This window comes from Penicillium rubens (genome assembly GCF_028828025.1).
Source record: "Penicillium rubens strain IBT 27055 chromosome Unknown utg000003l_segment0_segment0, whole genome shotgun sequence".
Taxonomy (NCBI): domain Eukaryota; kingdom Fungi; phylum Ascomycota; class Eurotiomycetes; order Eurotiales; family Aspergillaceae; genus Penicillium; species Penicillium rubens.
Window position 1 is genome coordinate 6,704,249 of NW_026890601.1, and position 27,275 is coordinate 6,731,523.

Sequence of the window (27,275 nt, forward strand, 5' to 3'; positions counted from 1 at the left end):
CTTCTTTGGCGGTGACTGAATTTGTGTGCTCTCAGGTCACCTCACTCTGTCCAGTTGCCCATCAGATTAACTTCATTTCTACAGGAACGGCCCAGTCGCAGAGTCCCAGGAACTTTCTTGATGGAGAGCAATAATCCAATCTATCAGTGGCTTTCCACTGTGGAGGACCAGAGACAAAGTATGCTGTCAAAAAGACTACGAAGCTTACGCGCTAACAGAGCTTTAGCTGAGAACCAGGAACAAGTGAAGGACACAGCTCTTGCAACGGGAATACCACGGATCCACATCCCACTTGAGACATCTGATGACCTGCGTGCGAATGGACATTCAGCTAGCAGGAAGAGAGATTCACGTCACCTCAAGGAAACGAAAGCATCATCCACTCACGAGACCATACCAGGAAGTGAAGGTCATAAGAGATCTCGAAATTGTTACGAGCTAAGGCCCAGATACAAGACTCGCGAGGATCGGTATGAGTACAAAGGCCCATCATCGGCTGTGGAGACCCAGTCGCAGTCTCGCAAAGGAAGAGCCAAAAAGCCCCGGGGCAGGAGGCATACAATGAATGACGACTTCCGTGCCATCAATGTCACAGGAAACAGATTGACAGTAAGTAGAATCTCGCAAGTCCTCGATGAGTGCTACTTACGCCAAATAGCTGCGCAGCAATACGAACCTGGGTATATTCAACAAAGGACGGTCTTCTTCTGTGGCCAATCAGCGCGGAAACACCCCAACCGGACTTGCAAAACCTGCATCAGTCACCAGGTCTCAGATGTATGTTACAGAATCCGATCTTGCCTTTTCTGAGATGAACTTTCTGTCCCGGAGGAATTATCTCAGCCCGTATCCCATATCGACTGTCAGAGAAACTCTGGATGGACAGCATGAGAGAGAAGACCATCCACAGGAGGTACAGTTCGATGACCCTGCACATGAGTCCAAAGTCGGCACGTCTCACTCAAACAACAAATTGGTTGCTGTGAAACGCAAGCTTGACGACTCAGCCATGCCGCTGTTCGCATTTGAAGAGGCGCCTGTCAGTGAGATTTCCCCAGTTTTCGGTCACTCCCGGAGTGCTTCCCCCATGCCACCCAATAAAAGAAGGAAGATATCAAAACAATCATCATCTATTCCATACACTTGGACTGAAACTGAGGTCGACGACACTGAACAAAGCGATGCCCTTGAACAACACTTGCTGAACCTGCTGCATGTCGGAGTATATCCCCAAGCGCTATGCTCCGAGATCAAAAATACCGTCTTGACAGGACGGTATTGGAGTCTCGCCGAATTATGGGAACTGCTGAAGGAGAGAAAGGCGTCATGGTCAAACGAAGCAGGCAGACAAATTCGAGCTTCACCCGAAGCCAACATGGGACAGCTAGCTGCAGTCGATGCCTCTCTACAAGAGGTTCGCGAGGTCATTGCACCAGGCCATTCGGATGTTCCCAGTGCCGCTAGTGTACAGAACGAAATGTCCAAACAATCCGCGGATTCGAACGTCGCCTGTGAAACGGCTTGCAGTGTGAATAGTCCACCCAAACAATCTTCAGGTCTCGAGCAACAACAAGACAGACCACATGAAGCTTCAGATAAGCCAGGCCGTCCAAGCTTCCAAGCTGCCAGGACATCAAACAGCCCAGACCGTTTCATAGACACCTTGAATGAAGATCAGGGTGAGCCTTCCCACCAGGAATCGGCAGAGGATGCAGTCCATTTCCCTGCATCCGTACCAGATGTTGAACAGCCGCATATGTCTGACATCGAATTTTATGAGCTGGGCCGAGTCGATGATGATGACGTGTTCTATCGCACGCTGGATGCTGCTTACTGTGCCATCGTGAGCCCTGAGGTCGCGGCGGAGGTTGCATCAGACTTGCAGCAGTTACTTGAATCACCCGAACTAAATGGCAATGATCTTCCGAATACTCCAGAGTCGACTAATATCCGGGAACCCGATATTCCTACCGGACAGGCAGAGGTGGCAGAGCCAGAGCATTTGGTAACGGTCTCCCAGGACATCATACAAAACCGGTATGATGGAAGGCCATATGAGCCTTCTTGCCAACGAAAACTATCTACGAGTCATTCGAATGATCCTTGTGTTGACCAGAACAATGATTTGCCATGGGTGGCTACTGGATACGGCCAGTCACAACCGCGCGCGTCAACTGGAATTGATGCGGGACAGGCTAAGCCTCCAGGATTATCTGGCTTCTGGAGACAGAACAGACTCTATTGATCTTCATCAGCAACATGCTTATCAAATTGGATAGCCGAAAGTGTCAATAGCAAGCTTGATCGCATTTGCATCAATCGTCAACCATATCAAAGCAAAGTATCGCCAGCTCCATGTACATACCTAGCTAGCTCAAATTCAGCTGTCAATAGAGATTTGGCAACTTCCCCTTTGAAGTCAGATGATTAGGCCATAGCCTATAACAGTGATTGGGCTAATCCAGCCCAGAGTGACTCGACGCTTTTTATCTAAATCAAGTCCCTCAACTCTTTAGCCACTGAGGAGAACCTCCAAATCGGTAATGGTTTAGACTGCACACTGTTGCGTTGGTTTATCGATCTTGATGAGGATTGATGAATTGATTGGGTATATAACAGTCTTGGACAGGGGAAATTAAACACATCATCAGATGGCTCAAATCCAAATGCTTGTCTCTATTCAAGCTATGGAGTTGACCTATCCATTTATGCCGCTGTTGGACGAAGAACAATTGCGAACCACGGGACATGGAAGGCCAGGGAAAACGATACTGGATTCAGTTCAGGGTTCCCGGGCAACGCCAGTCAGCGCGGGGATTGTTGGGGTTTGGATTCGACGAGGCAATCTTGTAGCTTTTGGCTCGTGGATATGTTGCGGAGTCCACGAAAATAAGTCGGGTCGGTCTTGTATAGGGATTCGAACGCTGAGAGGTGGGGATTGTACGGTTGACGATGGCACGCCTGAAAAAAATGCTATGCAGTGCTTACAAGGCCATTGGGACTATAGCCTATCATAGACTCGCAGCCGCCTCGACCACACCGGCTGCCTTGAATGCGGCCGGGTTCTGCATCACCACCTCAACCGGGTACTTCCACTGCATGAATCGCGTCCAACCTAAAAGACCAACCAATCAGCAAGGTGCCCTCTCGTACAGCAAGATAGTAAGCTTGTTCGTGTCACATACTCCAATATGCGCATCGCCGCCCTAGGTATTTCCCAATGAAAGGTACCAGGACCATAGTCAGAAGCAGCTCTAGTTGTTCAATGCTTTCTTGCCATTCTGCCTCCGCATCGGAGGAATATTCGGACAAGGTCTCAAGATCGGAGTCGTTTGTAGATTCTGAAGGGAGAGAGGCGAGCTCATCGTCGGACTCGGAGTATGAGTTCTGTCGGGATGGGACCATGTGTGCGGACATCGAGAAAGAGGGATTCGAGCTGTCTGGAGAGGGGAAAGACATGATGGAGTTTGTTGTAAAGAGAGGTGGGGGTGAGTAAATGAGGGGAAGCGATGTTGATCAAGCAGCGGCCTGCCTACTGCGGTTATACGTAAATGTGAGAGCAACTTGACTTGTTTGCCTGGATCGACCGGCACCGCCAAGCTCCGTAATGAAACACGTGACCTGTAATATGGTGACTCAGTTGGGGTCACGTGTCTGTGCCGCGATAACAGAATCAGCCTTCAGGCCTGGCGATATCAGATTCCAGCGACAATTTTGCCTCTTTACACTCTTACTCTAGCTCCTCGCATTCGCAACAACCTAAGCTCTTCTACAACAAACCGTGGTGGAGTGAATAGCATCTTTGAAGCCTCAAAACATGGCGGACGCTGTACGTCACACCCTTGTCTTTTTACCGACCCTCCCACATTTTCTTTGAGTGCACAATATCGACCCCTCGGCCGCCAACCACCGTGATTCAAGAACACACATCGTTGAGCCCGGGGTTAAGGACTGGTACTTTCTATTGAGAAGCCAGGCTATACGAGTTCTTCTGCTTTTTCTCTTTTTTCCCATAACTAACACCGCTTTTTGCCGCTCCGCTCAGGAAATCGAGACGAAACAGCGCAAGTCGGTCGCATTCAGCGAAGGATCGGTCATCATGGATACCAACGGCCAAGTCACAGACGCCCCTCCGGCTGAGAAGCCCACAGGCGGTATGCAATACCTCTCCGATCCCAGCCTCAATCCCCCAGTCGCGTTTGCCACAGCCCCACTAACGATGTCTGAATATACAGAGAAGGAAGTCGACGAGGTCACCGAGATGTTCAAGGGTCTCTCAAAAAAGAAGAAGCCCTCCAAGAAGTCTAAGACTGCCGACGCCGGCGATGACGAGGAAGCTCCCGCTGCCGATGGCGAATTCGATCCCTCCGCGCTGAAGAAGAAAAAGAAGAGCAGCAGCAAGTCTAAGAAGGCCGACGCCACCGACTTCGACGCCAAGCTCGCTGAGGCCGGTATTGCTGAGGAGGCCGGTGAGGAGAAGCCCGAGGAAATCCCTGAGGGCGACCTCGAGGCCGGCACCGGTATCTGGGCGCACGACGCTACTCAAACCATCCCCTACTCGCTCCTCGTCTCCCGCTTCTTCTCCCTCATCGAGAGCCACCACCCCGACCTTCTGGCCACCGGCGCCAAGTCCTACAAGATTCCCCCGCCCCAGTGTCTGCGTGAAGGTAACCGTCGTACCATTTTCGCCAACATTGCCGATATCTGCAAGCGCATGAAGCGAAGGTTCGTTCTTTTCCTTTCCCATTTATTCTTTGAGATCTCCCATCTAACTTTCTGTTTTAAATAGCGAGGAACACTGCACTCAATTCCTGTTCGCCGAACTCGGTACGTCAGGCAGTGTCGACGGTAGCCGTCGCCTGGTCATCAAGGGAAGATTCCAACAGAAGGGTATCGAATCGGTTCTGCGTCGCTATATTGTTGAGTACGTCACATGCAAGACGTGCCGCAGCCCCGACACCGAGCTCAACAAGGGAGAGAACCGTCTGTATTTCGTTACTTGCAACTCCTGCGGATCCCGTCGTTCCGTCGCCGCCATTAAGACCGGTTTCCGTTCCCAGATCGGCCGCAGAAAGCGTGTGGGCTAAGCGGATGGTGCAGTGCTGGCAATTTTCGAGGGAAGGACTTGTTTGTATCTCTTCCTTATGGCGTGTCACTTACTAGAGCTTTTGCGGAGTGGAAACGAAGCGTTGTTGCTTTTCTTCCTACCCCGAAGGGCTTGAGATGAGGAAACGATTTGAACAATAAAAAATAGTTTCGCATGAAATGGACTGATATCACTATACCTTGCCTTTGAGGCTGTATGATTCTGTATCTAAGCGAACGTTTAGACGGGAGTTATGGTAGAATCGTCATCGCTGTTTAGTTTAGCTCAAGTGAACAGAGTTTCACGTGAAATGGGCTTATATGACTGAGTACTATTCTCTTATTGACAACTTGATGTAACATGGAGACCTGCTCGCGATCAGGCCTGGGCCCAAGGCACAGAGTAAGTATACAACAACAGCACATCGGCCGATGTCATATTGGGACCCAAAACGTATTTCGCGAAATCAAATCGAAGTATCGAAATTCGACCTGCAAATTGCTGGCTCCGGATTTGTCCAACTGGATCAAAGCGATAGAATCATTCTATCGCAAATAGGAGCTGGTGACCTTCATCTGGGCAGCGAAGGCCTTCAGGTTTCTGGTTTGCAGGTATACGGTTCCCGGGCCTTTGAATTTGCAAGCTAGTCCTTCGCGAGAACTGAAACTAGACAAGAGCCCACCAGAAGCAGGTCGCTCAATCTCGTACTCGCATTTCCATGCAACAAGGTGACCATTGTCGACGAAGTAAAGTTCCCCCTCTCTAAGCTGGATATAAACTCGTGTCAGTAGAACAATGGCGCAAAGGGTAGGATACGAGTGAAGTTACATCTTTCTTGACGATTGCTCCAAAACTCTGCAACCAAAGCAAACCGTGGCCTGTGTACTCGTAGACGAAGAATCCTTCTCCGGAGAAGACCCCTTTCATCAAACCCTGGGACTGGTATTCATGATGAACACCGGAAGTGTGGGCTAGGAAGGAATCCCTTCCGGCATTCCATGCCTCTCCCGTATCGATCGGGAGGACAACGATATCTCCCAGCATAGGGGGCGCTAGAAGTAACTCCCCAGGACCAGTGTAGTGTGACGTAGTCATACTGCCACCAATGATATATTTCTTGAATGAGAAAGAGAAGCTTCCCCTCAGCGTCATTGTTGGCGACATTGCAATCATTGCACCTGTCACAATGTGAGTTTACTTGAACACCAACGAACTAATGGAATTGACACATTGGACAAGTGTTTATCAAAGTGCTCTCTTACCTGGCCTAGCAGTCAAAGGACAACCCACTGCCAATTGCAGTGTCAAAAGTGAGTTCGTATCTCGGTGGCTGATTCTGTAGCTGCCACCATTGAATACCCCAACATCATCCTGATTAGTCGAGTGTGCTCCGACAAACTGTCCATAGGCCGGTGCTCCTCCGGGCATCTTTTCCATCGTTACTGTCTGTGGGGTCTGAGAGGAAATCGACAGCCGGCCCAGAGCCTGATTTTGACGGAATGCTGCCTGATTTTGCTCGGCAATCTGATCAGGGGGTGGTGGACTGGCTGATGGCGGAGCTGGATATTCGGCCATGGAATAGCCCTGTTTGTTCGTTGGTGGGCTCATGGCGGGTGGGCTAATTGAGGATTGAGGTATTGGGTAGCCTCCATTTGACGGAGGTGTTTGTCTGGGGGGCTGAGCGAAGTGTGGCTGATTGAATGGTGTAAATGCTACCCAGCGCATTAGTATAAAATTGATTCGAGCTGAAGGGATATTAGTTACATGTCTGGGTTGGAGGAGCTACATATTTAAGTCAGCCAGCCTGCGCGCGTTTCCCAAGAATTGTGTGCTTACCAGACATAGGCGGAGGGGGATATTCATGTTGTGACATGGTGAAAATAGAGTCCAAATCAGGAGACTTATAGGTAGGTCAATTGAATGAAGCTGCTCAATGATTAGAATGTCATTCCAGCTGCCGTCGAATGACACTCACGAGCTTGTTGGGTTGCGGGGTAGACGACAATCAAATATGGTATCTTCCAACGAATACAATCAAATCAAAATTGCAATTACTTTCTTCTCGACGAATTGGAAATTGGGAAGCTTAGGGAGAGCGTTATTAGGGTTGGAGAAGAAGCTGTCAAGGAGGGACAACATCTTGCGGCGGGCCATTCTTTTTAAGAGCAACTTCAACTCCGCACTGGAAGCTCCGGCTAAAATTAGGCCAGAATTAACATAGGAAGTGATCACCCGTGTGACAGAAAAGACTTACAGATCGAGAGTCAATTTGTTATGTACTCCCCGTCACACTAGACTACTGCATGCTCATCCCCGCCGAGCGCTTAGCTGCCCCTCCCTATGTGCCCCCTGCACAACTTGATAGGCCAAGTCCACGGGCCACCCGACTCGACTGGCGATCGTTATTGGCCACTGTACTACTCCATAGAGGCCAAGAGGAAAGAAACTTTGAGAGCCCAATGGCTGTGAGCTGGGGGCCTCGATGTCACCGTTGACGGTTCCGCCAGACGGTAGGTAGTATAGCCGATATGATGGGAGATCAATTGCAAGGCTACTACAAATTACCTTCCAAATGAATGTCCTTGATTTAATTCGAAGTGACAAAGAGACCGAATCATGGATGTGGTCTGGTAGAGGCCAGAGAGAGAGAAGGTTGAATTTTATCTGTGTGAGGCTAGCTAATAACTAACTAACTATGCTAGTTAACTAACTAACTAGTTAGTTAGTTAGCAAATATGTGAAGCCTGACAACCCAGCATCTGCCTGCCTGCCTGTCATAACAGAATAAAAACTAACTGGGAAGAGAGATGAAGCTTTCTTTCAAGGAGATCTTGAAGTGAGATCAGGTAGCCAAGATGTCACGGACTTGCGATCTGATGACTTCAGTATGGCTACAGCCTCATGGAAGTTCGCTTTTCTTGCCATATCCAGGGCTGTACGCCCCTTGTCGTCTTCCATATGGACATCAGCTCCTTTGTCCAACAGTACCCGAAGCACTGGCAGAGAACGTTCTCTAGACACTGCCCGCATAAGTGGAGTTTTCCCGTCGGTATCTTGGGCATTGATATCCGCTCCATACTTTATCAACAACTCGAGGGCGGCAAGATGTTCTTCGGTTGCAGCCCAGAGAAGTGGTGTCAAGCCATCAGAGCCGACTGATTCTGTCCCTGCGCCACTGGATAAAAGCAGCTCAGCAATATCAAAATACCTACTGGCGATTGCCCACCACAGCGCCGTCATTCCATGCTGATCCGTAATGTTTGCGTTGGCTCCGTATTGAAGAAGTGATGCTGTAGTCATAAGATGTCCTCCGTATACAGCTGCGATCAGTGGCCTCGTGTGGGAAGCTCTGTTGATGCCATTAGGATCGGCGCCATTGTCCAGCAACGTTACTACCCCTTCCACGTTCCCAATTGCCGCTTGGTTCAAGAGCGCGGGACAACCTTGTACATCAGGGGAGTCAATATCGGTACCCTGTCGACGAAGGATCTCCATAGCCAGATGGGAATGTTTGTCTGCTGCAAGATAGTATCCAACGGCGATAAGGACCGGGGTGTCCTCCCTCAGCTCCACCCATTTTGACAAAAGGAAATAAAGCAAGCAGTGGTATTCGTTTTCGACTGCCCAATCAAAGCACCATTTCTCTTCTTCGTCTTCTGCAGAGCGTTTCCACCCAGCATTATCGATATCCCGCAGCGTGAGCCACTCTTGCATAGCGCGAATGCCCGTTTTAGTTGCTTCTATATCCTGGCCGGTGCCAATCAAGCCAGGCAAGCTCTCCGGTGCATTAAGCGACTTTAAAGCTGGCTGCATGAAGTTCATTCCCGGTACTTTTGTTGAAATAGTCCATGCGGTCCAGCCTAGTTGACTAGAGAATGAGCGCCACCATTCAATACGATCCTGTGACATGGCCCAATCAGAAGGCAGCGATATTCTCTGAGTCTGTAGAAACTCCTCTCTTATATCTGAGTTGAGAAGCTTGCAAACTTGCGCGAACCCTTCCTTGCGGACAGTTTCGCTGTTGTTCAACAATGCGCGGCGGCAAATATTTCCTAACTCGTAGACTGACCGTTGGAATTGGGGACCCTCTGACCTTTCACAGAGCCAACGAAGCAATCCAAAGACGTCTTTCCATTTTCCCTGGCTTATGAGGTGTTCTCTCCGCGCTCTGACTTTAGCGCAGTCAGCTGCAAGGTCAGGCAAAAGGTTTCGGTTTCTCAAAACAGGAACAATGCATAGCAATGCATCCTCCCTCGATCCAAGAGAATGGGTTTCAAAGCAGGATACCAGTTCATCAATTCGCGTACAGGAACCCAAAAGCGAGTTCTGTATACCAGAGACGACATCAACTTCCCCTCCCAGCTCCTTCACATTGAGGCAAACTTCTTTGAGGAACTGAATAAAGATATCCTGGGCAGCCATTGTCTCCACTTCATTCTCAGTCTTGATAACCAGAAGTTTCCCTAAGGGAAGGCCTTCCTTAGGCTCAAAGCCGAATAATCGTCGGGAGTCATCAATCAGGTCGGACGGGGCCAGTCGGGCCTCTGTTTGTCGGAATATCCATTTGTGGAAGTAAAGGTAAGTCTCCTCCTTGCTGGCCTCTTCTTCGCTCAGTCCGACAAGACGAAAGAGTCTCGAAAACTTGCAGTCATCGCCGGACTTATACAGAGACCAGGTCCACAGGCCAAGTATTGCTTCCATCTCGCTGACTTCCATTTTCCATCGAAGGGCATCACCACAACGCATCAGACCAATGGAATATGTTCCCGGAGACTGGGTGACAGAACCTGGAGAAGCACCCCTGCACTCAAAGCCGAGCCGGAACTCAAAGGTCTTCCCGAGGTCTACTCCCCAACCAGAGATCAAATCCATCGTCGACTCGATCGTTTGCGCGAGGTTGTGAGCCATTCGTCGAATAGGCATGTCGTCCCAGGTAGCACTGAAGCTCTGGTTTGAATTAGATGTGAGATTGGCAAGCTGAGTTCGTGTTCGGATCAACTGTCTTGCCAATGGCGCGTCAACGTGAGGCACGAACCTGGGTGAAGGTATCTTGGCTGGCCGATCAGGAAGCGAGACCATATTGAAATATTCGACGTTCTCGAGATAAAAGGCGAAGGCGTCTAGCTCCTGCTGTTTATGACCCATGAGGTCACGGTCATCCTTCATCTTATTTTCGTCTGGTGCCATTCTTTCTGTGCGTAGACAGGTACGTATAATAGACATTATGAATGTGGACCCAAGCTGGGCTAGGATGACAGATGCATGAAGGCCTCTCAGTCCAATAAACTGGAAGATGAATCCCAAAACCGTCGATGTGAGGGTAGAGTAAATCTCCAAATACTTTCTATCAAATCTTCGATCTCTGATCGATTTGGTATAACGAAGTTTCTTGGTCATTGAAGACTCGGGCCCTTCATTGACAGCCAAGAAAGCATTGAAGACCTGGTCACCCACGTCTTGATTACCGGGCTGCAGCCAGTATATCTTGCTTGGCTTTTCTGCTTTGAGATAGAACTCCTTCGAAGAACGTTCCATAATGAATGCGCAGAAGAACATCCCCAGAAACAGAAGGGTTGTCCCGATGAGATAGAGTGGGAATGCGTATGAGGCGACAGCTTTGTCGTCTTTCTTAAAATGCTGGGGACATACAAACACCGTGAGTGTAGCGTACGTAATAGTACCTTAAATGGATTGTCAGTGTTATCTCGGGCTCAAAGGAAGAGAAGCACCGACCAGTCTGCAGTACGCCACCAAGTATTGCAGCGCAATGGAACCAAAATTGATCTCTCCTCTTGATTCCCTTGTTCAAGGATAGATTTGGAATGTCCAGTTCAGGCAGTTCAGTAGGCAAAACTTTATTATTGCAAGACCAAGCTTTTTCCTCAAGGGCATCTTTCAAAGTGCCAATTTTTGTCTCCTTTTCTCCGGTCTTATGATTCACATCCTGCCAAGCAACTATCTCCACGATCTTGGGCCGGCCAAAGACTCGTGTGATGCCACCGTCATTAAAGAGCTCTGCAGTTGATTCTGAGACGCAAGGAAGGAGTTCACTCTCAGCTTCGGCAGGACCTTCTTGTGCTCGTCCGACGAATGCTCTGAGGGATGAACTTCCACAGATCCTGATCACCGACACGACAGCAGTCAAGACCCCTAGAGGCGAAAGGGCGAAGATGACATTATCAAGAATACTGATAGACTCAGAGAGAAATTGTTTCGTAAGTCGTTCACCGAACAAGGTGATTAGAGGAGCCTTTGATCGAAACATCAGCACATCCACTCCGAACCTCGTTTAGCCCATATAGATATGGACATACCAAGTCCGTAGCAAGATTGTTCGTAAAATCATCCCAGTCATCATCCGCCTTAACAAAAGGGAACAAAGATATAAAGAAAAGTATAGAAAGCATCGTAAGAATAATTGTAAATCACCAACACATCAATTCATAGTAAAGACATAGACCATACGAAAGAATTAATAGAACTGACAGAACATCCTCGAACAAGTGCCCAACCACGCTCTCTTAAGTGAACACCGCTCGATCCGCCATCCGCCATCGATGGACATCTTGTGCCGATCCTCACTCGATTCGGAGCCGAGGAACAGAGCCCCATGCTCGCGAGGCGTCTCCCCCATGGCAATAATAGAACGCCAACTAATGATATCAAGAAAACTATCATCATGGCTTTAATTTTGTCGGGGTCTGAAACCCACTAGTGTACCTAGCGCAGGCGTGTAAGCGCTGCGCTGGCGAAAGTCTCCGTTGTCACTGCACTAGTTGCGGCCCGCATCGCGCTATAACACGGGCTGCGGGTCTAGATGGGGGGCTATTCTTCGGTCAGCGCGTAACTTATCCTTGCTGCAGGGTGGCTTAGAGGAAGTTAATATATATATGATGTCTGTTATGCGGGGAGGAGAAGGAGGGATGTTAGCGGTGTAGTGTGGTTGATTGTTGGGCTATCAACATGTTTTCTTGGCTCTTTTGCTTCTTATTCTGGGGCTCTAGGATGCAGGATTGATCGAACCCGGGCAAAACTGGGGAGACAGACAAATCTAAGAGAAGAGATATGCGCTCTCTCCTGCACTCGGGCCAGGGGTGTGGAACAGTGTGAAATCAACGGAAATCGCGGCTATCGACAACCACATGGTCTACCTGAGTGGCGTTGAGGTTCTCAGCATTACGGGCGAATGGAGACTCCTGCTGTTATGGAAGTTGGAAATTTCAAGGAATTGACTCTGCTAAGGTCGAGTTTCGGATTGAACAGAAGGGGATGTTGTATATCAACGTCTGTGTCGAGGTCAGGTCAAGTCGCTTGTTGACCAGTTTATATATATTCCGGGGTCAGTTCATCAAACTCAGAGAGGAAATGGGGACACTGCGTATAAGACCTTGGGAGGCAATTCAAATCTCATAAGAATTTGGAATAAAATAGGGAAATTTATGATCTTGAACAGTTGATGTCAATGTTACAGTTGACGTCGTAGGGCGGAGATTCTCAGATCTTGGCTTAGGCTACATAATAACACCCGACCTAGCAACCCCTGTGTCTCCTGACTCTCCCGACTCCAGTTTTTTTTTTTTTTCTCTGTTGTCATTCTGCAATTGTCTCCTTCAATCTCAACCACCGTGTCCTTCCATAATGGCGGCCTCCAGCGAGTTCGCATCTGCCATGACCACCCGGTCGCTCCGCATGGTCCGGACGGTATGGCTTCCCGGCTTCCCGTTCCTGAAATGCGATCCAGGTACTAATACAACATAATTCAGGAACTAGAATTCCTTGCCGATGCCTCCGTGATCACTCCCCAACAGCTCTCTTCCATTCTGTCACAGCTACCCACCGATTCCGAAACCTCTCGGGCGGTGCACACATCACCATCGCCGCCCCGACAACAGGCACAGCCTGCGCCTGCCCAGCATGTGCCAGTGCAAGCGCAGCCCCCTCCGGCCCCTTACACGCCCTCATACTCGCCTCCTGTCTCACAGATGAACAATGTGTCGATTAATGAGAAAGCCTTTATGCACAATCAACATGTTCCAGTGCAAGCTCAGCCCCCGCAGGCCCCGCCAGCTTATCCCCAAGTCCCGCCAGTCCTGGGTCTTGCCTCGGCCATGTACGCATACACACCTACCGACGCCGGTGACTTGGCCCTGCAGCCGCAAGATCGCATCCAGATTATCGAGCACATGAATGACGACTGTATGATATTTCGTTCTTATCTGATATGGACACCAAGCTAATGATAAACAGGGTGGCGTGGTCGCAACGAGCGGACTGGCCAGGAGGGTATCTTCCCTCGAAGCTATGTTAACGTCGTGAACGAGAAGGCTGGCATTTCTTCGCCCCCGCCTACAAACTATGGGAACATGCCTCTTGCAGTTAGCCAGAGTGGACAGCCTGAAGACCCCAACGACCCAAAGAAGAACAAGTTCGAGGAAGGAGGCAAGAAGTTCGGAAAGAAACTGGGCAATGCCGGTAGGTCTTATATACTTTTGGTACTCGTTGTTCTGTTTCTAACTTGATATTAGCAATCTTCGGTGCCGGTGCTACTGTTGGCTCCAACATCGTGAACAGCATCTTCTAATCATACGGCCAAGCTATTTTGCTGGGCATTTTGTTTCGTATTCACTTTCATTGATACGGCGTTGGTGGATTGAAATTTTGCTTCGAATGGATTGACTGGACTCAACCAGCATCGCTTATTGGCGGGCTTATGGCCAAATATTTCGGTGATCCCAGTGTTACAAACGCTAATTAGCTCTTTATTGCGATATGATCTAGTTTTAGGGCTACATACATATCTCAACCAATGACTTTCCTGAAATTCTGTATCACATCCGAAGTTCCCTAAAGCTTGAATCATTCAGCCACAAAAAGCTAACCTATGTAGGTTATTAGAAGACCCGATGGAAGCCAAATATAAGAGAAAGACTAGGAATCCCTGCTACAAGTTTAAGAACCCATACAACGAGAAGGAATGAGGATGGAAAGGATGAGTTCGGGTCGGGAATAAGCTTTCTAATTAAACACTACTACTATAGCTGCATCAAATATGGACAGGCCCGTCAATTTCTGTCCTAGTTCGTTTATTGGTCGTTCCCCAAGACGATGCCTAAGCATGGTCACTCCTATAAGATGGTGCGCGTGGGGACTGATTGGGGGAAAATGCTCCTTGAACATAAGCCTCGGAAGAATTATATTCCAAGCTGCATGCTGAACAGCAATAAGGTTCCATGATCGAGAAGCTATTCATGGAAGATGGCTCTTTGTCTCCGAAAGAAGACTTGAGGATACTACTGTCATGTAATTATTGTTTTCCTCTCATATGTGGGCGATGGATTTCAGACGAACTCTTCATATTGCTACGTATATCACCGCCTCCCCATGTCTCCCGCGGTGGAAACAATGATATAAAAGGGAAGATTAACTGGCAAGAAACAAACGAGAACCAACATCCCTTGTACTTTGCTCTTAGATTGAGTAGCCGACCAGCCGCAGAGTCCGTAGGCTTAACTTATCGCTAGGGCAATGGATCATGTACCATGAGGAGAGGCTAAGCCTATCCTGGTGCCCGATTTCTGCTCAGCCTCATCGTGGGGGCCCTTGATTGAAGACTCATTGTGACTCTTGTGCTTACTTTGGTACAACACTGCACCGGACATGCCGCTTGTGAGTGGCATTGGTTCTCGAGGCACATTTTGTTGCCCTTCTCCCCTGGTATCGGCGATTAGGGCTGAGAATGTGCACGCAAAACCTTATGACATCAAGTTGTGGGGCGAGTTCATCATGGTCTTGCTGATGGTCTGAAGCGGACTGATTCTATATGCTTTATATACAGATGAACGGAGAGATAGTATTGTTGAGAAACTCATTTACACTTGCGCTAGATTTTCAGTTGTTGGAATGAGTCTTGAATGTATCCATGGATAAAATAGTGTGTAGTTTTATGATTGCAGGTGGCTGTGGCGATCAATGTGGTGGGGGATTGCCGATGGGCATAGTGAACCCCTAGGGCAGTATTGAAACACTAGAAAAGAGGTGATCCCCTGAAGAAAGCTACAGATAGTCATACAGAACTGATAGAAATAGCAAATGATTTCAAATATAAAAGAGGGCTTCGCCACAGTACGAACAAGAACGCCTTTGACCCAGATATACGCTAAGCCCAATACGGACTAGCGCGGGCTCCCCTCCCTCGAGAAGCTTCTGTGTCATCGGTATAAATTGCATTTCTCTCTTTACCCTCACACGACCAACGTCATCTCCACCCTCACCTATCATTCTTACCAACCTCACCCACACCGCCAAATCAAACCTCATTTCAAAATGTCTGACTGGGAAAGCACCACCAAGATTGGCAGCAAGTTCCGCGGAGCTGGCGCTCAACCCCGCGAGACCGTCGTCAAGGGCAAGAGTGCCCTGAACGCCGCTCAGCGCTCTGGCAGTGTCTACACCGAGAAGAAGTACACCACCGGTAACCTTGTATGTGAAAACACCTTTGAAATCCGGAAAGATGACCTTGATTTACTAACCCACTCTCCAGAGCGCCAAGGCAGGTGCCCCCGAAGGCCAACACTTGACCAAGGTCGACCGCAGCGACGATATCGTCAAGCCCAAGACCGTCGGCCACGCCGTCGCCGACGCAATCAAGAGACGCCGCACTGAGGAAGGCTACAAGATGACTCAGAAGGAACTCGCCACCAAGTGCAACACCACTATCACCATTGTCCAGGACTTCGAGCGTGGAACCGCCACCCCCGACCAGAAGGTTCTCGGCTCTATGGAGCGTGTGCTGAACATTAAGCTGCGGGGTTCAGACATCGGCTCTGAAAAGTTCCCTAAGAAGAAATAGATGGGGTTGAGTCCATGGCCTTTATCCCTTTGGGAATGAGACTGGGGCGAATCTCAAGTTTTCTGCATTTGCTTTTTTGCGCTCTATGACTGTCATGTTCCTCCTTCATTTTCATGAGACGTCACCTTTTTTTGTTTTTTTCTACGGGTTTCTTTTCTGCTGGTCGGATTAGCGCTGGCCTTGCATGGGAAACGGGCTTAGAGAAGATATCACGAAAAAAAAATTGTATAAATGAGATACCTCAGATTTTGATATTATCATATACTTCCCTACTTGTAATTTGCGTTTGGGTATATAAGTTCAAGCACATATAGATGGATGACCAAGGTCGGTTTTATAGCTCTCACATAACATGCACACGAAGCCCTGGAGACTGAGCGTATGTAGGTACTGTGACAGATTATGTATATACGTAGTTCTGTCCTAATACATAGAAACCACCTATCCATGCTCTGTTCGATGCCAGCGGCGCTATCCCAGCGCAATTTGAAGATTTGCAAAGCTTTGATTTTGTCTATTTACCCGATTTTCATCTCTTTCGCGGAGGACCAGGACAGACATAAGAGCTCAGAAAAAGAACTCTGTCATCTTTTTATTAAACAAAGACACAAACACAAGGTACCAACTCCGATTTGATCATGGAATCAATGAAATGAGAAAATCGTGGACCGGAAGGTCATCCCATTCCGTATGCGGGACTTGGGGGATTTGTCCCAAGTCTTTTCGCCTCGTAAACACATGCACACGACGCATCCCAACATTCTTCACCACATCCTCTCTTTACTTCCGCGCTTGCTCCCGCTCAACCTCGTACATGAAGTCGAAGTATGACTTGTCGAAGTGGTGGACACGAACGTATCCGTCCTCACCACCAGAGGCGTATGCGGTGCCTGCGGGGTGAACATCGATAGTGTTAAGGGGACCGAAGTGGCCACGAACGCGGCCGCACTCATCTTCGAACACCTGGATAACAATAATATTAGTATGGGGCGAGTTAAGTCACTCGAGCGCATATTGGACTCACCTTGTGGTAGAACCGAGCTTCGAATTTACCCTGGCGGGCGGAGGTGGTGGTGACATCCATGGCGGCTTGACCACCACCAAGGATGACGAATTCCTTCTTGGGTGTCACACTAGCAGTGTTGAGAGGAGTGTCGGAGATATAGGTCTTGAGGATGGCGAGGTTGCGGGAGGACAGGAGCTGCATGTTATTAGCGGGGATTGCCTTATAGAATGATCTGCAAAGGAACATACCTTGGCTGACTTGTCTTTCGACGCGGTAATGAAAGACAGACGATCGGGCGCGAACTGAATGTCGGTTATTTGGCTATCGAATTCGTGGATTTGCACGTTCTCGAGTTGATCTCCAGACTAGAGATGGCATTAGCATTCCACGCCCCTCGAACCACCCTAAAAGAAACATACCTTAGGATCGTACTGGCTGACGCTGCCATCCTCGTGCCCCGCAATGATGTACTTGGACAGGAAACTCCACCCCGCCACGGTGGCCTTGCTCTCCTCGCAAACGATGGTCAAGGTGGGCTCGGCGGCCTGTGCGCTCAGGTTTTCGCCGTAGCTGATATCGAGAACCGCGATAGTACCATTGAAACCCATGCGCTTTTCCGTCACTGCCAAAAGTCTGTTTCCATCGGGGGAGAATGACACGCGCTTGACGGCTGTCGAGAATTCCCACACCTTCACACACTCGCCGGTCTTGACGTTCCATAGACGCACGGTGTTGTCTGCTGATCCGGTCGCAAGAAGAATGGTGTTGGGGCTGACGTCGACTGTCCAGACAGCACCCTGGTGGCCGTTGTAGGTACCGAGACGTTCGCCATTGGCGGACCACCATGCGCACACAATCTTATCCTTCGAGACGGAGAAGAGGAGATCGCCATCGCTGTTGAACTTGATCTGGGTCAGGGACCGCTCCTGTTGTTATAGTTGGCTGCGGTCAGTCTCTGTGGATCCAGCAAGTTTTCGAAGAAGTCAACGCACATGGCCGGAAAGCAAAATAGGCCGCATTTCGAAGGGTGAGGTGTTAGGGTCTTCGAGATGGAGTATCGGAGGGGAAAAATCTGAGACGCTCGGCTCAGAAGGGGTAAGGCGGAGTGGCTTTTTGGGGGGGTCAACCTCGTCAACCTCACTTTCTTTGACTAGTGAATTTCATCGCACACTCGGCCCTCAATGCCAAGCCTCATTCGGAGGCTAATATAATCCGCGGTCCGATATCTCCACGTGATTGCTATCTGGATACCCTAAGCCCTAGCTGGTGTCCCCGAAAAGGTTAACGTGTCCCGGATGACTCATGCGGCTCAGAAAGGCAATTTTGCCTCAGGCAGAGACCAGGAGGTCCCCGGGAAACTCCCGACTCTCCGCATGAGCTTAAATGCAGGGAAAAAAGAAGAGATGAGGTGAATGTGAGGGGAATATCTCCAAATTGACAGGGCTGGCTTTTACCCCAGTGTATCTCTCGAGTGTTGCACGTGAAATTGAGGCCTAATTGTTGATTTCTTTTTCGCAACGCCGGTAACAGCTCCGAGGGGTCGCCCCAAACAAGCAATAAATGCCATTCGTCCCCGCTGCCCTACCCCGCTGCACTTTTTATCTCCAAGTGCATGCGGGCACCTTCCGAAATCTTCCTTTCCTATCTCGTTCTTTTATACATAAGTATTCCTCTGTCCAGGGAGTCAGAGGACTTCGTTCAACATCCGTCGGGTCTCTAGTGCAGGTCAACTTTTCTCCAATTAGCCCCGCTATCCCACCTTTCCGAAAGTTTTCCGGGTCAGCAATGGCTGCCGCCAAGATTGATGGCACTGCCATCGCGAAGAGCATTCGCCAGGGCTTGAAGTCCGAGATCGAGCAGATTCAAGTGAACAATCCTAGATTCAAGCCAAACCTGGTTATCTTCCAAGGTAAGCTTGCCCTTCTTAGAGCATGACGATCATGGCAGTGTTGGATACTAACGTGATGATTCTATCTAGTCGGCAGTCGATCGGATTCTAGTTGGTCTATCTACAAACAGCATTGAGAAGGTCTGTTGGACTAATGTCGCTTAGGTACCTATGTGCGCATGAAGCTGAAGGCCGCTCAGGAGGTATGACTTGCTATTTGGGATATTTGGGACATTATCTGACCTTATCCACCAGGCCAACATCATCTGCACCCTGATCAACGTTCCTGAATCGAGCACCGAGCTGGAGCTCATCCAAGAGATCACTAAAGCCAACTATGACCCCGCGATCCACGGTATACTCGTTCAATTGCCCCTCCCAAGTCATATGTCTGAGCATGCAATCACGTCGACTGTTGCAGATGAGAAAGATGTCGATGGTTTCGGCGCAATCAATATCGGCGAGTTGGCTAAGCGAGGCGGTCGCCCGTTGTTCACTCCGTGTACACCTCTGGCGGTTATGGAACTACTCAAGGCAAGCGGCGTGGACCCCGCCGGCAAGGAGGCAGTGGTACTGGGACGCAGTGACATCGTCGGCAGCCCGGTCAGCTATTTGCTTAAGAACGCCGATGCCACCGTTACTGTCTGCCACTCAAAGACACCGGATATTGCCCGCGTCGTGAAGACCGCTGACATCGTTGTGGCGGCCATTGGCCAGACCGAGCTTGTGAAGGGCGACTGGTTGAAGCCCGGTGCTGTGGTTATTGATGTTGGTATCAACTACAAGCCTGATGCGACTAAGAAGTCCGGTGAGCGACTGGTCGGCGATGTGGACTTCGAGTCTGCTTCCCAGGTAGCCTCACAGATCACTCCCGTCCCCGGTGGTGTTGGTCCCATGACAGTGGCCATGTTGTTGAAGAACGTGGTTCATTCCGCCAAGGGCTACTTTGAGAAACAGAAGGACCGCCACGTTACCCCTCTTCCTCTTCGCCTACAAACCCCTGTGCCTTCCGACATTGCTATCTCGCGGGCTCAGTACCCCAAGCCCATCACCCAGATTGCCACTGAGGTCGGTATCGCCCCTCATGAGTTGGAGCCCTACGGCCACACCAAGGCCAAGATTAACCTGAGCGTGCTGGACCGCCTCGCCCACCGTCGCAATGGAAGATACATCTTGGTCGCCGGTATCACACCCACTCCTCTCGGTGAGGGCAAGTCCACCACCACATTAGGTCTCACTCAAGCACTCGGTGCCCACCTTAACCGCATTTCCTTTGCAAACGTCCGACAGCCCAGCCAAGGCCCTACATTCGGCATCAAGGGTGGCGCCGCTGGTGGAGGCTACAGTCAGGTTATTCCTATGGACGAGTTCAACCTCCACCTGACAGGTGACATCCACGCCATCACCGCCGCGAACAACCTTCTCGCTGCGGCTATTGAGACTCGCATGTTCCATGAGTCCACCCAGAAAGATGCAGCTCTCTACAAGCGTCTTGTCCCTGCTAGCAAGGGCAAGCGCGAATTCAAGCCCATCATGTTCCGACGTCTGAAGAAGCTGGGCATCGAGAAGACTAACCCAGACGATCTCACTGAGGAGGAAATTACTCGTTTTGCCCGCCTTGATATCGACCCAGAGACCATCACTTGGCGCCGCGTTCTCGATGTCAATGACCGTCACTTGCGTGGCATCACTGTCGGCCAGGCTGACACCGAGAAGGGCCTGTCCCGCGAGACTGGCTTCGACATTTCCGTCGCTAGTGAGTGCATGGCTATCCTTGCCTTGAGTAACGACTTGGAAGATATGCGTGAGCGTCTGGGTCGTATGGTGGTTGCCACTTCTAGAAACGGCGACCCCGTGACTTGCGACGACATCGGTGCCGGTGGTGCCCTCGCCGCTTTGATGAAGGATGCCATTAAGCCAAACATGATGCAGAGTTTGGAGGGCACACCTGTTATGGTGCACGCTGGTCCCTTTGCCAACATCAGTATTGGCGCCAGCTCCGCCATCGCCGATAAGCTTGCCCTGAAGCTTGCCGGTACCGAGCCTGATGAGGATCATGAAGCCAAGACCGGTTTCGTGGTCACTGAGGCTGGCTTTGACTTCACAATGGGTGGTGAGCGCTTCTTTAACATCAAGTGCCGCTCCTCTGGTCTGGTTCCGGACACTGTCGTCATTGTGGCTACTGTCCGTGCGCTGAAGGTTCACGGCGGTGGCCCCGAAATCAAGCCCGGTGCCCCTCTGCAGGAGGTTTACCGCACCGAGAATGTGGATGTTCTCCGCCAGGGCTGTGTTAACCTGCGCAAGCACATTGCCAACGCCAAGCAGTACGGCGTCCCGGTGGTGGTCGCGATTAACAAGTTCGAGACTGATACCGACGCCGAAATTGCTGTCATCAGAGAGGAGGCGATCGCTGCTGGTGCTGAGGATGCCGTCCCTGCCAACCACTGGGCTGAGGGTGGAGCCGGCGCCGTTGATCTGGCCAAGGCTGTCATGACCGCCAGCTCCAAGGAGAAGCACTTCCAGCTTCTCTACGGACTTGATGGTACTATCCAGGAGCGCATTGAGCGCATTGGCCAGGCCATGTATGGTGCCGAAAAGGTCGAGTTCAGCGAATTGGCCCAGAAGAAGGTGGACACCTACACCAAGCAAGGGTTCTCTAACTTGCCGATCTGTATCGCCAAGACTCAGTACTCACTCAGCCATGACCCAGCTCTCAAGGGCGCCCCCACCGGCTTCACTGTGCCCATTCGGGATGTTAGATTGGCTGTGGGCGCTGGATACCTGTAAGTTTTTGTTACCGCATTATGTGGAAACTGTCACGCTAACATAGCTATAGCTACGCCTTGGCTGCCGATATTCAGACCATTCCCGGACTACCCACTGCCCCCGGCTACCTTAACGTCGACATCGACACCGAGACTGGTGATATCGACGGGCTGTTCTAGGGTACAATATATATACGGAGATATTTTTGGAGCTTGCATATACCACTGTTCGAATTTCGATTCTTCAACACATACGATAATTGGGGTCTGATCGGACCCTTAGATGGATATTTTTCAACACTGCGCAATCCGGGGCAATTGGACACGTGAAATTCATTTCGATATATTATTTCATAATCAATATATATTTTTCCCACTGGATATATTAAATCGTACAATTCGGTTGGAGCTTTTCCGGGGTCAAAAAGGGAGAGCCGGTCAAGGCCGGAGTTGAGCTCCGTTCTCCGGGAATCGCTCTTATCACCACGTATAGGCTTCTTCAGCGGGTCGGTTGATGGAGCTTTGATGGAAAATTTTAGCTGATAAACGATCAGACCGGTGAGTCAGTTGACCTTGAAAGGAGAGATTTAAAGAAACAGAGATATCCACGTGAAATTGCCATTCAAAAACATTCCAAACCCTTCAATATCTCCAAATATCTCATATCTCGTGACTGTCCGGCTTCGGCGCTTCTTTTTGCGGAGTTGTTATTAAGATCCCCAACCTCCATTGCACCGGACAAGGCTTTTTCCTCCTCTACTCTCCATTTAACTATCCAGTCTCACTGCTATTCGGTAATTCTCCCTTTCCTATTTGCCTTACTCATCTTATTCCGATCAATTCCCGTCTTGCCGTGGACCCTTTACCCAAGTCCCGGAAATCGCATCTTCTTTCTACCCTTTCTCCGGGAAATTTCCCGACTCCACACTTTCCTTTCTGCCGAAGCTCATTCCCTCGGTTGTAAACCAGCGAGTGAGGCGACTTACTTCCCGCTCAGCCAAACAGAGTCTGCGAAATAGGCGCTGACGTCCTTAGGATCCCACGATGAACGCTCTCCGGTCCAGTTCCGCAGTCGCTCGTCGGTCCCTCGCGACCCCTCCTGCCCCTCTCTCTTCTACCTCTCGTCTTATTTCTTCCTCTTCCTTCACTTCTTCACTTTCTAAGAGATCTATCTCCTCTACCTCCCTCTCTCAACGAACTAATCGAGTTGCTGCTTCTTCCCGCTGGTCCGGATCGATCCCTTCGTCTATCACTCAAATCCGCACTATGGCTTCCGAAACCAAGATCAAGGTCAAGAACCCTGTGGTCGAGTTGGATGGTGATGAGGTATGGGAAATCCCTCTCCTTTTATAGTTCGAAGTTTCAATCAGCCTGTTTCACAAACCCGCATATTCTCGTGCTTGGCTGGCGCGTTTTCGTCGAAAACGCGGGGAAATACGGGGAATATCACAATAATTCATGTGTCAATCGGACAATGACGCTCCCGCAACGCTTTGAAACTCATCCTTGACATGTGCTAACCGGATGATCTTCGTGAACATAGATGACCCGTATTATCTGGCAAGAAATCAGAGAAAAGGTAAGCTTATCGTCCCCTTCTCGCCCGGGCCAGACCTGCATGATCGCCGCCGTTGCAGGTGCATGCAGTGGAGACGTCACAACCCATACCGGCCCGGTTTCATGCTCATACTAATTGGCTGCCTATAGTTGATTCTGCCTTATCTCGATATCGATCTCAAGTACTACGATTTGGGTATTGAGTACCGTGATGAGACCAATGACCAGGTCACCATCGATGCCGCCGAGGCTATTAAGAAGTACGGTGTTGGTGTCAAGTGTGCCACCATCACCCCCGATGAGGCCCGTGTTGAGGAGTTCAAGCTGAAGAAGAGTAAGCTCATTAAGCTCTGCGGAAGTCCGTTTTGCCTAATGGCAAAAAGCTAACCATTTCTAGTGTGGCTCTCCCCCAACGGCACCATCCGTAACATCCTGTGAGTAGATTGAATCCGATTGGCTCTGACCATTCACTAACAATATATCTAGCGGCGGTACCGTGTTCCGTGAGCCCATTGTCATTCCCCGCATTCCCCGCCTGGTCCCTGGCTGGACTAAGCCTATTATTATTGGCCGCCACGCCTTCGGTGACCAGTATCGTGCCCAGGACCGTGTTATTCCTGGCCCCGGTAAGCTCGAGTTGGTCTACACCCCTGCCGGAGGTGAGCCCGAGCGCGTTCAGGTCTTCGATTTCCAGGGCGGTGGTGTCACCCAGTGCCAGTACAACACCGATGAGTCCATCGCTGGCTTCGCCCACTCCTCCTTCAAGATGGCCCTCATGAAGGGTCTTCCCCTCTACATGAGCACCAAGAACACTATCCTCAAGAAGTACGATGGCCGCTTCAAGGACATCTTCGAGGAGATCTTCCAGAAGGACTACAAGAAGGACTTCGATGCCAAGAACATCTGGTACGAGCACCGTCTCATTGACGATATGGTTGCCCAGATGATCAAGTCCGAGGGTGGCTTCGTCATGGCTCTTAAGAGTGAGTTTCCATCCTACGTTGGTTTATTTAATTTTCTCTAACACCCGCGTTTAGACTACGACGGTGATGTCCAGTCCGACATCGTCGCCCAGGGCTTCGGCTCTCTCGGTCTGATGACCTCCGCTCTGGCTACCCCCGACGGCTCTGCCTACGAGTCCGAGGCCGCACACGGAACCGTGACCCGTCACTACCGTGAGCACCAGAAGGGTAACGAGACTTCCACCAACCCTATTGCCTCTATCTTCGCCTGGACCCGTGGTCTCGTCCAGCGTGGCCAGCTCGACAACACCCCCGAGGTTGTCACCTTCGCTGAGGAGCTCGAGCGCGCCTGCGTTGACGTCGTCAACGACGAGGCTATCATGACTAAGGATCTGGCTCTCGCCTGTGGCCGCAAGGACCGTGAGTCCTGGGTCACCACTGGCGAGTACATGGCTGCCGTTGAGCGGAGGCTGAAGGCCAACCTCAAGGCTCGCCTGTAGATTGTTTTTCCCATTTGCTGCAAAATTTGAGATACTCCCGTTTTAGAATCCCTAGCGGAACGGCATTGGCCTGGCTTTGATTGGTCATTTTTGTATAGTTTGCAATTGAATTGCCATTCTGTATACTTTCTATAAATCTTTCATAGACGCAGCTAGTCTCAAAAACGGTGCCTATGCCTGTTTCAGGTGCTGTCACAGTCTACTAATTGTCCACGTCTACGACCTGAGAGTCCATTCACGACCTCCAGCGTTTGCGTTCCATTAGCCCGGCTCTACCACTTCATGCCTACCTCACTTCCCCGTTGGTAAATAGAGTGCTCCATTATAGGTTCCACGTAACCCTCCACACACGTCCAGACCGGAGCATAAAACATTTCGTTTATATCTATGTTGGGATGGAAATTTCGCCAACGCCACAATGCACTTGAATAGCCGGAAAACTACATACTGAAAATCAATATCGATGGATAACTCGGAGCACATCTCCTCAATAGGGAAGTGTTAGTTTCCCTCGGAACCGAAAGACTAACGTCCAACCCTAAGCAAGATAGCACCCACACAGAAGGTGTATCTGATCTCATTGCACTGGTTGCTTTCTCCAGAGTTACGGGCTACCAAGCAATCATCAACACTTTGAACCAATTGGGATGCGAGCCGGATGCGCGAGCCCCACAACTTTATCCGGACAGCCAATCATCTCTTTTTAACTTTAGTTAGCCGACCTAGATCGAGGTCTTGACGCAAGTGGTTATATCAGTTTCCTAATGCGGCCATTTTCTCTTCTATCATTTTGATGGCTGGACGAACGACCATGGACGGAAAATTCATTGCAAGACAGGGGCCTGGGTGTGTCCTTGATTCTGCCGATCTGACTGCAAGACAGTCATTTTTTTTTCTCTCTTTTTGTTTTACTTTCAACTCGGGATTAAGCTTCTTTTCTTGCTATACTACGATTTCACCTCATTACTCACCTGCAGTGTGGTGGCACAGTTCCACTACATTCCGTCCAATGCAATGACATACGTCTAAAGGTTGATCAATTCTTTGTCTTGCCGATCGAATGTATGTTGTTGTGATCACGTCGGTCTTCACAGGCCTGGCGCTTTTGGTTGTCGCCCTCCGGCTATACACTCGGATCTACATGGTGAAGGCTCCTGGGCTGGATGATTTGATCATATCATGTGCATTGGTATGTACATCTATCTTCTAGATATACCGCGAGGACATACATCTCTCAGATGAGGTACCGGAACCCCATGCTAATCACCCATCATAGATCTGCGATCTGGCTTTTTATGCCTGTATAATTCTTGGTAAGTAGTCCGTCTCATCAATGCCCTAGTAGTATACATTTCAATCTAACAAGTCCCTGCAGAACGAAAATATGGCATTGGCATCCACTCAAGCAAACTTTCTGAATATGACCTCCAGAACCAACTATTTGTACGAAAGGAAACCCTCCTGCTATCAAATCATGGGGAGAACAAGTCACTAATGAAATCAACCGCAGTGGTTATGGCTTTCGGTCCCTTTCTACAACATGACCATGATCTTTGCCAAGCTCTCCGCCCTTACGCTCTTCGCCCGTCTGTTCCGTCCCCGTCCCTTCCTCTTAGCTACCTATATCATCATGGGAGCCCTCGTCATCATAGGTCTATGGACGACACTGAGCGGATTCTTCTTCTGCGTTCCTGTCAACGCCTTCTGGGATCCCTCCGAAGACGTCCGCCTGGCAAATTGTCTACCTGCCGCCCCTGTCTGGTTCACTAATGCGGCACTCCAGACATCTACTGATCTGGTGATATTGGTTATGCCCATGCCGCTATTGTGGAAGTTACAACTACCTAAAAGGCAAAAGTGGGGAATACTTGTGGTTTTCAGCCTCGGAATCTTGTAAGTGGAAATACATGGCTTGACATTGATCTTGGGGACAACGCTGACTGTTCTTATAGTATTATTGGCACCAGCTCCGCTCGCTTGTATCCATTGAGCATCATGGTTGGCGGAGGAGACTTTCTCGGTAAGATTGTAGCTATTTTTACGCTGCAAAATAAAAGTTGAACGAAAACGCTAACACACTAACAGAGGAAAATGCCCAAGCAGCCCTCTGGTCCTCCCTAGAGGCAAACGTATCCATCATCTGCATCTCCCTCCCACCACTCCACCCACTCCTCTCCCGCATCTTCTCATTCTGCTTCCTCCCGCGACCGATACAATCTAGAGCCTCAAAGCGTCGCTCCAGTAGAACGCAGATGACCGAGCCTCTCAACCGTGATGGCGGGATCTGGTGCAACGAACTCTTCACTCCCGGACCGGCGAGCTACTGCACTAGTATTTCCAAGGTCAATACGAATGAAGAAGACCACGAGAATGAGGAGGGGATCCGTGTTAAACGGGAGTTGAGGATGCAGTCCGACACTCTTCCTACCCCTGATATCGAACCTCATTCTGCGAATGGTGTCCACCTAGATATGGGGGAGGGGGCGGTGGCAGCGAGGAGTCATACCGCGCCTGAGAATCCTCGCTCGAATTCTAGTGTTGAGAGGGATTTCGTGGATTTCGAGTTTCCGGACTACAGGGAGAAAATGAATGCTCCTATTTGAATTTGCTGGCAGATGGGGGTGTATATATGTACAGCAACATCAAACGCCTGTGATGTAAT

General features: G+C 49.9%; 11 protein-coding genes across 11 annotated transcripts; 7 read left to right on the plus strand and 4 right to left on the minus strand.

The window, feature by feature from the left end:
* Positions 1-120: 120 nt before the first annotated feature.
* Positions 121-2,245, plus strand: N7525_008792 (uncharacterized protein; the record flags this gene model as incomplete). Its single annotated transcript, XM_061214497.1, has 3 exons — positions 121-178; positions 227-609; positions 659-2,245. The coding sequence occupies 3 exons, from the start codon at positions 121-123 to the stop codon at positions 2,243-2,245; spliced, it is 2,028 nt and encodes a 675-aa protein (XP_061068928.1).
* Positions 2,246-3,011: 766 nt separating this feature from the next.
* On the minus strand, positions 3,012-3,459 carry N7525_008793 (uncharacterized protein; the record flags this gene model as incomplete). The annotated part of the gene is made up of 2 exons (XM_061214498.1): positions 3,012-3,115; positions 3,186-3,459. 2 exons carry the CDS (start codon positions 3,457-3,459, stop codon positions 3,012-3,014), a joined length of 378 nt encoding a protein of 125 aa, XP_061068929.1.
* A 358-nt stretch (positions 3,460-3,817) lies between these two features.
* N7525_008794 (translation initiation factor eIF2 subunit beta) lies at positions 3,818-5,087 on the plus strand (the record flags this gene model as incomplete). The annotated part of the gene is made up of 4 exons (XM_061214499.1): positions 3,818-3,829; positions 4,046-4,154; positions 4,236-4,725; positions 4,790-5,087. 4 exons carry the CDS (start codon positions 3,818-3,820, stop codon positions 5,085-5,087), a joined length of 909 nt encoding a protein of 302 aa, XP_061068930.1.
* A 544-nt stretch (positions 5,088-5,631) lies between these two features.
* Positions 5,632-6,959, minus strand: N7525_008795 (AIM24 family protein; the record flags this gene model as incomplete). Its single annotated transcript, XM_061214500.1, has 5 exons — positions 5,632-5,853; positions 5,915-6,264; positions 6,349-6,798; positions 6,851-6,868; positions 6,923-6,959. 5 exons carry the CDS (start codon positions 6,957-6,959, stop codon positions 5,632-5,634), a joined length of 1,077 nt encoding a protein of 358 aa, XP_061068931.1.
* Positions 6,960-7,906: 947 nt separating this feature from the next.
* On the minus strand, positions 7,907-11,493 carry N7525_008796 (ankyrin repeat domain-containing protein; the record flags this gene model as incomplete). The annotated part of the gene is made up of 3 exons (XM_061214501.1): positions 7,907-10,767; positions 10,820-11,336; positions 11,401-11,493. The coding sequence occupies 3 exons, from the start codon at positions 11,491-11,493 to the stop codon at positions 7,907-7,909; spliced, it is 3,471 nt and encodes a 1,156-aa protein (XP_061068932.1).
* A 1,231-nt stretch (positions 11,494-12,724) lies between these two features.
* Positions 12,725-13,734, plus strand: N7525_008797 (SH3 domain-containing protein; the record flags this gene model as incomplete). Its single annotated transcript, XM_002562862.2, has 4 exons — positions 12,725-12,787; positions 12,850-13,282; positions 13,334-13,558; positions 13,612-13,734. 4 exons carry the CDS (start codon positions 12,725-12,727, stop codon positions 13,665-13,667), a joined length of 777 nt encoding a protein of 258 aa, XP_002562908.2. The 3' UTR covers positions 13,668-13,734.
* Positions 13,735-15,409: 1,675 nt separating this feature from the next.
* On the plus strand, positions 15,410-15,935 carry mbf1 (multiprotein-bridging factor 1; the record flags this gene model as incomplete). The annotated part of the gene is made up of 2 exons (XM_002562863.1): positions 15,410-15,565; positions 15,627-15,935. The coding sequence occupies 2 exons, from the start codon at positions 15,410-15,412 to the stop codon at positions 15,933-15,935; spliced, it is 465 nt and encodes a 154-aa protein (XP_002562909.1).
* A 780-nt stretch (positions 15,936-16,715) lies between these two features.
* Positions 16,716-17,960, minus strand: tif34 (translation initiation factor eIF3 subunit i; the record flags this gene model as incomplete). The annotated part of the gene is made up of 5 exons (XM_002562864.2): positions 16,716-16,898; positions 16,960-17,136; positions 17,190-17,306; positions 17,361-17,867; positions 17,934-17,960. 5 exons carry the CDS (start codon positions 17,958-17,960, stop codon positions 16,716-16,718), a joined length of 1,011 nt encoding a protein of 336 aa, XP_002562910.1.
* A 541-nt stretch (positions 17,961-18,501) lies between these two features.
* Positions 18,502-21,774, plus strand: N7525_008800 (C-1-tetrahydrofolate synthase; the record flags this gene model as incomplete). The annotated part of the gene is made up of 5 exons (XM_002562865.2): positions 18,502-18,850; positions 18,920-18,940; positions 18,995-19,032; positions 19,085-21,612; positions 21,666-21,774. The coding sequence occupies 5 exons, from the start codon at positions 18,502-18,504 to the stop codon at positions 21,772-21,774; spliced, it is 3,045 nt and encodes a 1,014-aa protein (XP_002562911.2).
* An 864-nt stretch (positions 21,775-22,638) lies between these two features.
* On the plus strand, positions 22,639-24,613 carry N7525_008801 (NADP-dependent isocitrate dehydrogenase; the record flags this gene model as incomplete). The annotated part of the gene is made up of 6 exons (XM_002562866.2): positions 22,639-22,920; positions 23,138-23,173; positions 23,302-23,485; positions 23,549-23,585; positions 23,638-24,134; positions 24,189-24,613. The coding sequence occupies 6 exons, from the start codon at positions 22,639-22,641 to the stop codon at positions 24,611-24,613; spliced, it is 1,461 nt and encodes a 486-aa protein (XP_002562912.1).
* A 1,060-nt stretch (positions 24,614-25,673) lies between these two features.
* Positions 25,674-27,216, plus strand: N7525_008802 (uncharacterized protein; the record flags this gene model as incomplete). The annotated part of the gene is made up of 6 exons (XM_002562867.2): positions 25,674-25,802; positions 25,890-25,926; positions 25,989-26,056; positions 26,124-26,506; positions 26,566-26,633; positions 26,699-27,216. The coding sequence occupies 6 exons, from the start codon at positions 25,674-25,676 to the stop codon at positions 27,214-27,216; spliced, it is 1,203 nt and encodes a 400-aa protein (XP_002562913.2).
* Positions 27,217-27,275: the final 59 nt, after the last annotated feature.